At 39.7% G+C, this 11078-nt stretch overlaps 1 protein-coding gene across 1 annotated transcript in view; it reads right to left on the reverse strand.

Moving 5' to 3' along the window:
• The window catches only part of hfm1 (helicase for meiosis 1), a 20736-nt gene extending 10005 nt beyond the window's left edge, over positions 1-10731 (reverse strand). Inside the window, exons 1-27 of the mRNA XM_046052275.1 lie at positions 10546-10731; positions 9824-9980; positions 9613-9728; positions 8987-9296; positions 8052-8389; positions 7610-7651; positions 7409-7479; positions 7145-7277; positions 5662-5813; positions 5458-5535; positions 4895-5050; positions 4430-4630; positions 4187-4275; positions 4013-4056; positions 3755-3856; positions 3011-3156; positions 2661-2755; positions 2429-2562; positions 2261-2308; positions 1966-2046; positions 1701-1792; positions 1391-1497; positions 1211-1258; positions 968-1065; positions 745-879; positions 505-590; positions 149-232 (exon numbers count right to left, since the gene is read on the reverse strand). Of these exons, the coding sequence (XP_045908231.1) occupies positions 149-232; positions 505-590; positions 745-879; positions 968-1065; positions 1211-1258; positions 1391-1497; positions 1701-1792; positions 1966-2046; positions 2261-2308; positions 2429-2562; positions 2661-2755; positions 3011-3156; positions 3755-3856; positions 4013-4056; positions 4187-4275; positions 4430-4630; positions 4895-5050; positions 5458-5535; positions 5662-5813; positions 7145-7277; positions 7409-7479; positions 7610-7651; positions 8052-8389; positions 8987-9296; positions 9613-9728; positions 9824-9894 (3057 nt within the window). The 5' untranslated portion in view covers positions 9895-9980; positions 10546-10731. The remainder of the gene's footprint in view (positions 1-148; positions 233-504; positions 591-744; positions 880-967; positions 1066-1210; positions 1259-1390; positions 1498-1700; positions 1793-1965; positions 2047-2260; positions 2309-2428; positions 2563-2660; positions 2756-3010; positions 3157-3754; positions 3857-4012; positions 4057-4186; positions 4276-4429; positions 4631-4894; positions 5051-5457; positions 5536-5661; positions 5814-7144; positions 7278-7408; positions 7480-7609; positions 7652-8051; positions 8390-8986; positions 9297-9612; positions 9729-9823; positions 9981-10545) is intronic.
• Positions 10732-11078: the final 347 nt, after the last annotated feature.

Here is an 11078-nt window from a genome sequence, read left to right on the forward strand (position 1 = left end):
TTTACCACAATCTCTGCCGTAGCACAGCTATACCTTGGAAGCTACAAAAAAAAGAAACAACTTTAAAGAAAAAGGATTAAAAGTGAAAAGCTCTATTATATGAGGTAATAAAACATTTTATTTAAAATAATTTGGCAACATCTTTTACCTGCTCCAAAGTAACTTCATACTTTGGGAGATTTATGACAGATTCTCTGATTTGGTTACCAAATGGTGGGTGTCTGTTGAGAATCTAAATAACAGAAATACAGTTAGAAAAAAATCACATCCAGATTCTTTTACAATAATTACCCAAAAATCTTTATTCAACATTTTTTTATGTATGTATTTTGTGTTGATAGGGTATTAACAGTTTTCAGACAGTGCTAAACGTAACAGTACCTGAACTATTAAAATCAGCTTTACAGTTGAAGCATCAGAATGTCTACATTGCCACAGATCAAGCTCAATTAATAGTTTATATTATTAAGCAGTGTTTTCTTTTTAAATATTATACATACTGACCAGCTCAAGCTCTCTGGCATTGGTTTCCTCTATTTTGCTGAAAGTGGTGAGTCCAGCGTTCACCATGGCAGTGGATAGGGTCTGGCCTAAAACACACAACTTGTACATTTAATGTGTGGTTTATTAATTAATCCATAATGTACAACAATGAGTGTGAACCACTCAAATTATTATATTTTAGTACTATATTTACAATGCTCAGATAAAAGGTCCTATACTATGCTATGTCTGTGTATCCACCTATCTTCTCCAGCTGTTTGGAAACATAGGGCGAGTTTTCCCAAAGCTTGGCTCTGAAGCACTTAGCCAGGATCAGAGAGTTGAGCAGGGCAGAGAAACCCATCTTGGATCGCTGACTCAAAAACTCAGACAGACCTCATTGGGATCAAAAACAATCAAAGTTAAAACAAATACAGTCAAAGGGCACTTTGTTCATTTGTTATCCCTGAGTTACCCAACATACATTTACTGATGCGCATCCCATTCCTGAAGATCTTTGCTGTGTCCTGTGTAAGTCCAAACTCTTGAATTGCGACGGAACCCAACTGAGCCTGAATCAAGCTAAGGACAAAGCAATAAACACATAATTTGTATAGTGGTCAGTCAGTAAGAACTTCATAATATAAATTCTGCAATAAAACAGTGTTCCTTCTTTATTCAACACTGCTTTTCCACAGCTTTTCAAGCGCTGAATGAATAAACCTACCAGTTCACTTTCATCTCACTGTTTTTGATCTTTCCCTCAATGGGAAATCTGTAAAAATACATAAACATCTCATTACAATGGCGTGTGTCTCCCTCTACCACATGCAATTCCAATCTAAAAGTTAAAAACAGGGTTTGTGATACTGTATGGGCCACTGTCAATACAATAAATGTGTCTGACCTTATGGTGATCCTGTTCTTGTCCCTGTTCAAAGTGTTCAAGAGCCTCTTCTCGTTCATTCTCAACTGAATCTCGTTGAACTCTCTGCTCTTTGACACCAACTCAATCTGTACACACACACACACACACACACACACACACACACACGTTTGATCTCGATAGTATTTTCATTGCAATGCCTTACCGTCATCCAAATTATTTATATTATTTCCTTAATGTGGTACCCAGCCAAAAACACAAAATCAAAGGCACTACACCTGTTTCTTAAAATAAATTCATTAGTACTGTGCAGTCTTATCGGGAAACCTACCAGGTCAGACAGGTTTTCAGTGCCAGCCACTTTGCTGAAATGTTTCATGGTGTCAAAGGCAACACAGTACCTCGCCATCAACCTGCCGGCCTCTGCAAGGAACAAAAACAAGCTACTTAACAGCTTCGTGTGAATGTCAAGCTTAGTTGAAAAAGAAAAGTGTAGTTATAGGAAAAAATGTCCTCCACTGAACATAAGTAAAAAAAATAAAATAATATAAACTAATGCGGAGTTTCCCAAACATTTAAACAAATTTCCTCTCTACCTGTTGGTTTGATGTTTATATCCTCATCCATGTCGATCAGACCAATGGAGGACAGAGAGTTGAGGTTCTTCAGACACAGTTCTATGAAAGGACAAAGAAACACCTCAAACTACAGTAGTGTATGAATGTGTTATGTGCACAATTAACCCAAAAATTCAGAGAACAGACAGGAGCAGTCAGTATAGTGTTTTAATTCATTATATGCATATGTACAGTGGATTCTCATTAGATCATCCTCTTCATAGCAACAGGCTACTTAAGTGGCTTCAAAGACTTCAGATATAATAAGGCCCACCTTGTAATTTTGCTTCGATTCCATATCTGTCCAGGTCAGCAGAGAAACCTGAAATTGGAGTTGAGGCACGTTGCACTGACTGGTTTTTTGCATACAGTCGTGACAGAGTAGCTGGACACTAATTCTGATACACATCATTTTCTGTGTGTTTGTGTTTGAAGCTCTGACCATAGTGTGTGGGGTTCTTGAGGGCTCTGATGTAGAGGAGGGTGGAGCGTATCCAGTCCAGAGCCATGTTGACATCACTGATGGTTTGGAGAACAATCTCAGCATTCAGGTGCTCCACCAGATGTGCGTGTAAGCTGTGGAAAAGAAGTATACTGTTACCTTGTGTATGACTATACAACTTCTCTCCTATGAGAGAGCAAGAGTCAGCCTGAGAGTGACTGAGTTGTAATACCTGCTCTCAATGATTTCCATCCCATTCATAAGTTTCATGTACTTGTCTTTGGTTTGGATCTTGGTCATGATCACTGCAGTCGCTGATGTGTCAAACTAGAAGAAGCAAAGACAAATGTTGCCATCGTTCTTATTTCATTTAATGTATTTAAACACATTTCCATAACAGCTTTAGTTACCTGCAGGTAATGGTGCATTTTCAAAAATCAATGAAGAGAAATGTACCTTGTGTTAAAATGGCACAGCCCCAGTAAAAAAATAAAATATCTTTATACCTTTATCACAAATACCTTGTTGTGCTAAGTGAGGTAAGACAATTAATAAAGCATTCCTTTGTTATTCTGCCATTACTTGTGGTCTTCCAGCTCGGCCTATCATCTGCAGCAAGTCAGCCTCGCTGTACTCCTCACAGGAGCCTGCCACATACTGCATGGTGGACTTGATCACCACCAGATGAGCTGGCAGATTCACCCCCATGGCCAGAGTCCTGGTGGTAACTAGGATATAAAAAAAATCAGAACACAAGCACAAATTCAGTACCCAAGTAAAACAATAAAAACCTGATTTCAAGTTTTACCAGAAAGTGGCAAAAGTTTCTGATTGTTTTGTACTAGAGTGTGGTACATTTCCTGGTACACCAATAAATGCTTTAAAAAGCTATATTATTGTCAGGCTAATTTTATATCTATTTCTATATGGAAATGCCTTTATTGCGTCTCATAATTATTCAAACAGAATAAATATTTCACAGTCTCACTCTCCATTTCTACAAACCAGTGCATATCAGTTCAGTCATTATGGGTGTGAAAATATTGTGTATTGCTGTTGGTGTAAAACATCCCACTAAAGGTCATATAAAGTCATACTCTCTGCTATTTATATTTCCATTAAACAGTAGTTACAAAGCTTCTGCTGCGGACACAATATGGGTGAAATACTGTGACTCAGCCGTTGTAACCTGTGACACTCGTCTTTCCTGTTTTTTTTCTGCACCATTACAAAGAAAATAAAAACACAGGTCATGTTGTACGCTTATATAGTGACATATCTGTTTACAGCACAGAGTAAAACTTAGCATTAGTGACCAAGTCTCACAGAGGACAGGCAGATCTCCCAGCGTGAAGGCCTTTTCTATCAACTTCCTATCAGACAAGTCAACTCCTGCATGGTGGTAACCAACTCCTAACATCACCAGATCTAGACCGCAAACAAAATACAAAATATTGTTAATACAGCTGATAATTAGAGCCTCAATGAAGTGAGCCTGTACTTTCTTACTGGGCCTGGACTGAAACTGATTTCAGAGTCGGTGTCTGGTGGGTCTTGACAAATAGGTTTCAAAAGTGAACTCACCTCTCAGTTTTGAATCCAGAATAGAGTTAGCGTATTTCATCAACCTAAACAGATCACAAAGAAACAAAAAGTCAAAAAGATCAAGCTTGCAGTAAATTAACTTAACTGAACAACAAAATGACTTGATGAATAGTTGCACATGTGAGAACATGTTTGGATGAGTATGAAAAATACCTTTGCTTGTGCTCGATGCTCATGATGAACCGAGCATCCTTGGCCAGAACTGTAGCTGACTGCTGGACTCCTTTCCTTGTAGAGCAAAACTACAGAATAACATCATTATTAGCCCAAGAAGTAATCTTATCCCACCATCCTCATTAACTCTTAACCTTACACCCTTGTTCAATCGCATGAGAAAATTAAGAAGCAAAGCAAACACACAACCAGAAAAAAGTTTGGCCCAATTTCCCCACCCACCACTAGTGTAGGTTTCTGGTCAGAGTACGTTTGTATGATGTTGGCCATCTTGTAGTTGAGCGACAGGTCAAACTTGAACTCTGTCTGGTTTGGGCTGCAGGGGAATCCCAGCACCACCTTCCTCAGCTTCACTGGACGGTGGCTCTCATCCATGTCCAGGTATGTGGCTGGACCATTGTCATTAGACAGCCAGTCTGCTATCTAACAGCAGGCAGACAAAACAATGATCGGCCACGGGTTAATGACTCACATTAGAACTACAGTACGATAAGTGCAGTGATGCAGTGCCTTTTTTAATTTGTCACTATTTTTGAGCTTTTTTCTTACTTAATTATAAAACAGAGTCCTCCAATTACCATATTTATCTATGAATTATATTGTTCTGAAAGATTTGCCCACATTGCTTTTTGAATTCTCTATTCCAAAACACATCTCCTTCACTGACTCTCTTTCTCTGCCACCTACATCAGAGACGTTGGGTATGGTGGCCGATACAGCCACAAACCTCATAGAGAGGCCTGTCTCTGGATTCTGTGCTGTCCTATAGGCATGTACGGCCTTCATCCTGCTCACCACCACTTCCAGAGTGGCACCACGGGTCGCATCCTTCACCACATGCACCTGGAAGAACAAAATGTGTCATCTCACAGTTGGCTTTAGAAACCTCTTAAAGGTTCAACAACGGTGTTGGTATGTAGGTAAAATAAACTGAAGCTGTCTTTTATCACCGTAGTCCATTATTAACATGAGGAGGTGCAACTCAGTTTGGAATAACTACACAGGTCGTATGCACTCTCATAATACGCAGGCCCAGAACATGATGTATTATAATTTTTTAATGGCTAACATGTGAAATAAAGTGCTGAGGGCAGAGGCTAATGACGTTCCAACACGTAATGTGGCATAAAACAGACCCATCTTCTGGCACATCTACATAGTGAGCATCCACCGTTATGCAAGCAGATTATGACATACTATAAAAACTGAAAAATGGGCCTGTGAACAACATATCTGACAAGTACACTGACCTCATCGATAAGGAAGAGCCTGACCAGCTGCAACAGACAGTTGTCCTTCCATTTTCTTGTCATGCTGTCCCATTTTTCCTGAGAAAAAAAAAATACATTATGTATTCAACTTCATATCGCAATTTTACTTTTGATTCTTGTCTGCCCTCTTCCTTCACTTGTTGTTGGATTTGTGTTATTGAGATGCAGTATACTGTCACACACAGGCGTGGTCAAGATGATGTGGGAGTCCTGAATCTCAAAGAAGTCATCAATCTCTGTGTCGCCCGTCAGCTCCTTACAGCTCAGCCCCAGAGGACCAAACTTCTTCTTCCAGCTCTCAAAGCACTGACTGCAGAGAGCTTTGATAGGGGCCACTGGCAAGAACAAATGGAGAATCAGTTCTGTACTTCAGAAATACCACAAATCTATAATTGAATCAAAAATCAAAACACTCTGGAAATGACACGCCAAGAAAGTCTGTTGCTCTTCACTGACTTTAAGTTGTATTTCATTAGGTGTAGGATTTCTGAATTTTGATATTTGAGCTGACGGTATATAACAGCACAAGCTTTACTAACATTGGTAACATGTATAAACAGTAAAGTAAATCAGGGCTCTATTCCAGAAATCAGGTTTAACAAACTCTGAGCCTAACACTGAACTCTTGATGAACCCAAAGATGGAAATCTCTTTTGCTGCAGAACATCTGATCCATTCAATCAACTCTGAGTATGTTCGCTCTGAGTTAAGCTTGTGTGTGTTGAATGAAAGAAACCATTGTCACTATATTTCATTTTAAATATAATTGTTCATCTTTAATCTGACAGGGACTAAACACACAGGCCAGTAACTAAAGATGAAAATTATAGCTTAAAATTTACAGCTGAAAGACCTAGAGACATGATTGTAAGCTCACAATCTCATTACAGTGGTAATGTGTTTGGTGATTTGCACTTGAAAAGACTTTGAGGTTACAATAAAGTAGAATTTAAATTTTTGACATCTATACCTTCACAGCATTCATTGAGTTTATTTCAGCTACTGTAATAGATGTAGGACATTTAAATAAAGTCAGTGAAGTGCTATCAATCAGACCATACGCAGCCTATTCTGCAGCTGCACCACAATCCTGCTTTCTCACAAATATTAACATAAAATCTCCAATATTACAGGAATTATGTTCCAACACTGCAGCCAGTCACATCATGGGTGATAGAGATATTTACTCATTGATCCCACGTGTCTAAAGCTTTATACCGATTGTTACAATTTCAACTGAGATTAAACATTATGTGCAATAAACATTTTAGTAGAACTGCTCTGCCAAACAGCTGTGTACTATTTGAATGTGAGGGCAAAAAACACTGTTCAAACAAATTACTCCTGAGTAACAAACTGATATCCAAGCAGGACTTAGATTATGAGATCCAGTAAACCTCCGCTAAATAATGTGCTTTGATACGCGCTTTGATACGGTCCAACAGTAACTGACCCAGAGCTGAAGTTACCTCTCTTTCTGCAATTGAAAAACTCAGAGCTTTCCTTATCTCAGGGATAACAAGTTCAAGAGTTTTCACTAATCTGTGTTTAGTGTTTTGAATCAAGAAAGAAGAAAAAAAGAAGAAAGGTGTTCCATGTTCATTTTTCAAGTCTTGAGAGTAACACAGTTTCAGGATATTTTCTTCATTTCCACCTATTTGCTCACTATAGACAGCTTTGATATCTCTCCAGGGCTCTGAGGTCTCCATTAGCAGACGAACGATAGCTAGCTCAAACAGCACTGTTTTACCAGATCCAGTGGGAGCACATGCTACAAAGTTCTTCCCCGTGTAAAGAACCTGTGAACAAAGCAAACATTAATGCACACGAGGAAACACTCACAGTTACCTATAACAGGTTATAACAAAACAACGCAAACCATCATGTTATCCCCAGCATTCTGTTTTCAAGTCTTTCATTTGACACTTACATCATCTAGTGCTTTGGACTGAACGTAGTTGAAAAAGGGGAACTCGCTGAAGATGGATCTGAACTTGGCTGCTGTGTTAGCACGGTTCAAGAAATCAAACCACACCACTTGTGAAATTGCATTCCAAGCATTTTAGCCACATTTCAAACACTGTTTAACCATTTTAAATTGTGTTGACTTACACAACAACAAAAAGGATACGGATTTCAGAAACTGGTCGCAAAACTCCACACCCAGAAGACCCTAAATTGTGCATAATCAAAAACATACTCATTCCACCTTGATGTTAGTATGAAATGCTTAAAAGAAACAAAGGGATTTGTATGAATGTAAAGTAAAACTGCAGAAATTACTGTAGATTACATGTGGTTACAAAGCTTTCTACTGTTACTGTTTCTACTGCTATACTGTCCACCACCTAGTGACCAGCATGTTTCATTACAATGGAGCGGTCACTGAGGGGAGCTCACCTCATTTCACCTCATCACACCCAAATACATTGTGGCAGCTGCTGCCATGGCTAGACATGGGCATGCTCATTAGCTGCAACATTTTACAGAAGCTATATGAGTGTTATTTGGTAAACCAGTCATAGACAATGAGTCGAGTATCTGTCTGTGACTGTGTCAGTGCAGTGCAGCACCTTGTATGCGGAGCGGCTGAGGCGTCATGGGCGGAACGAAGGCTCTCTTTGTGCCCTTGTCCTGCATCTCTGCATGTGCCGCCTGCTGCGGGGGTCTGCCACTCGCTGCAGATGAGCCCAGAGGAGGGGGTGAGAAGGGGCACTTGGGGGGGAAAGGAGGAGTTGCCTGGTTAACTGTCGCCCGTGGCGGCAGAAGAGGAGGAGGCACTGTCGCCATGGTAACCCGACCGAGAAAAGTTTGAGGTCTGGATGCTGTCTGGCTGCTGCCGCCGCTGTTACTGAGGTCATCTATGTTTGACAAGTCACCTCCATTGTTCAACACCTGAACCTTAAACAAGCTGGGGGTTGGGAGAGGATGGGATACGGAGGGAATAAAGAATTGAAAGAGGAAGATGGCAGAATGAGAGAGAGGATAAATTAGTGCCGCTGCTGCAAGCTTAGAGGGTTTTTTGAAAAAGGCCAGGCATTTTGGCCTCTGGCAACAAGGCTAACATGGAGGATGGTTTAGCATCTTTTTTTCATGTTCTTCTTATGAACTGTCCACTGATGTAAAAACCAAGCCTCTTCAGTATACACTGTGGTTCCATTTCAATTAAGTGCATCATGGATTCCAACAATTTGAGGGATTAAAGAGTGAATCAGCACTACATTACATTTTTGACAGCAAAATATGGAAACATGGCTTTTATATAGCAGATAACAATAATCCTGCTAATTTAAGTATGTTTTAAAAATTGTTCTGCATGTGCCTCCAAGGAGAGAAAATCCTTGTTTGCTTTTTATGGTCTGAAATCCTTTACCATTTTGTACTCAAGGCCACATATGAATCTTTGAGCCCAAATGCAGATGTGTACTACAAGAAGATTGCCTGAAAACAATGTCCATGCACTCTTTAATGCATGTCAATGTTGTTTTGACAAATAGCTGACACTTGCCTTCTCCGTAAAGGTTGGCTTTTGCTGCAGTCTAGAGGCAGACACATTCGGCTAATGGCTGCATGACCAGAGTCCTGCGGGGATCCATCTCCACCTCTGGCACTCTGACAGGCACCCTGAGAGTAATCCCTGAACCCTTCACCTCCCCATAGGTCATCACATCTGCTGGTGCTGTTGCTGCCACCCTGAGTTTCAATCTCTTTCTCATCATTGTTATAACTGTAAGGACTGTTTATGTTTGATGGTAAGACCTTAAGACCAGTTGATCCTTTGAAAGGAGGCAGAAGCTTCTTGGGTTTCTGTGAGAAACCTGTGAGTAATATTAGAATAAAGAGGGAGAGAGAGTTTCATCAAATCAAGTTGGTGGTAGCTGTAAATTGGCGCGTTGACAAAATATAGAAAAGGAGATTTACCATTCCAGTCACTAGTGATAAGAATATATCATATGACCCAGATCCCCGTTTGTTTATGCAACCAAGGAAATTGGGAATGCTTTCAAGCCTATTCAAGATATTGTGTCAGTGAGTCACACAGTTAAAATTAGTAGGGCTTCAATAGGCCAGATACTGAGCAGTTTACTCAAGTCAAGTGAAAAGGAATTCACCCTAATCCAGAGCACAACATACTGTATAGGGTAGAGAGAGACTCTGCTTCCTCCTGAATGTCCTGAGTGGCAGGAAACTGAGAAAGACATGGAGGCACTTCCAGCTGCCATGGACTGGCCTCTTGGTACAGTGGCTTTCTGTCAAATACAATCCAAAGGGAACAAAACATTAATTAGGCTGAGAGAGGAAGAAGAATTAGAAGAGCGGCGTGATGGCATCTCTTTGTACTCACACTTTGTGGACAATGGGTTTCTCAAAAAACAGATTGTCCAAAGACAAGGTGCAGTCATCAGAGTCCAACATCTCATCAGATCACGTAGGCGCTCACGAATTTGAGTGCAAAGCGGGGCAATGTCAATCTACTCACTGTGGATTTTGGATGGGGACATCTGGTTTAAAGAAAAAACAACCCAAACCATTTTTCTCTCATAAGATCCTCAGATAAAACGCATTGAGTGGTCACAAAACACTAGAAAGGCGCTATAAAAATACAGACCATTTACTGTTTAGGGAGTTAAAGAAAGAAATATTCATTACATTACACTCCTGGACACAAAAAAAATTTGAAATATGTGGCTTTCATATAGTTAGCAATATTCCTGTTGATTTAGCTCAAATATTTAACATATCTTTAGATATGACATGGCTGACTGTGTTATAAATAGCCCACCTGCTGAACAAAGTTATATGAAAAATGTTCTTTATGAGTGATGTAGGTAAGTTTCTAAAACACTTACATAGACTGAAACAGTGGAGGTAACAATTAACTGGGCTTTGTTAGCTTTAGCTGGTGTTAGCTAGTGAACAACCAGCTAGCAACATTAAAATATTAAGACGTATCAGCCAACTTTACGGTTATCAGTTATCATAGCTACCTAATATAGTTTAAGCAAGGACCGTTTTTCATTTTCAAAGTTATGTGTACTATTTTTTTCGTTGTGTTACCTTACCCACCTGTGATATTAAGACCAGGTTTAGTCAGGTCGAAGCTCGACCTTTGACCCCACTAACTTGCATTTGAGATTTTAGCTAGCGCCGGTTAGTCCAGTTTTCATTTGGACTAACGTCACCTTTATGTAGCTAGACTGAAAATATTAGCTGTTGCTAAATATTCTCATCAAAATGTAAGTAGGCCAGCCATAACAGATGTTTACCTTGTAATTAATTTCATACATTGCTGAGTGTGTGTTCAAACACAACGTGTTTTCTCTGTGAATAACTGAACCGGCTCGTCACCGGCTCCGAGAGCAACAAAGACCTATGAGAAGACAAGCATGGGGGGGGATAGTGGTAACATCTCTCCTGTGTTGGCATACAATTCTTGTCTGTGCATCAATGACAAGTTTAAATAGCAAAATAAAAGGTGCTCTTTAAAAATAACAACCAACTAGTATCTGAAGTTTCATTTTATTTTATCAATTAATACGGTGATTAACCTCCATCAACCTAAAAAAAATGCTACTCAAAGGAGATGGTCATTAACTCAG

The sequence above is a fragment of the Micropterus dolomieu genome, linkage group LG06 (genome assembly GCF_021292245.1).
Source record: "Micropterus dolomieu isolate WLL.071019.BEF.003 ecotype Adirondacks linkage group LG06, ASM2129224v1, whole genome shotgun sequence".
NCBI classification, from domain to species: Eukaryota; Metazoa; Chordata; class Actinopteri; order Centrarchiformes; family Centrarchidae; genus Micropterus; species Micropterus dolomieu.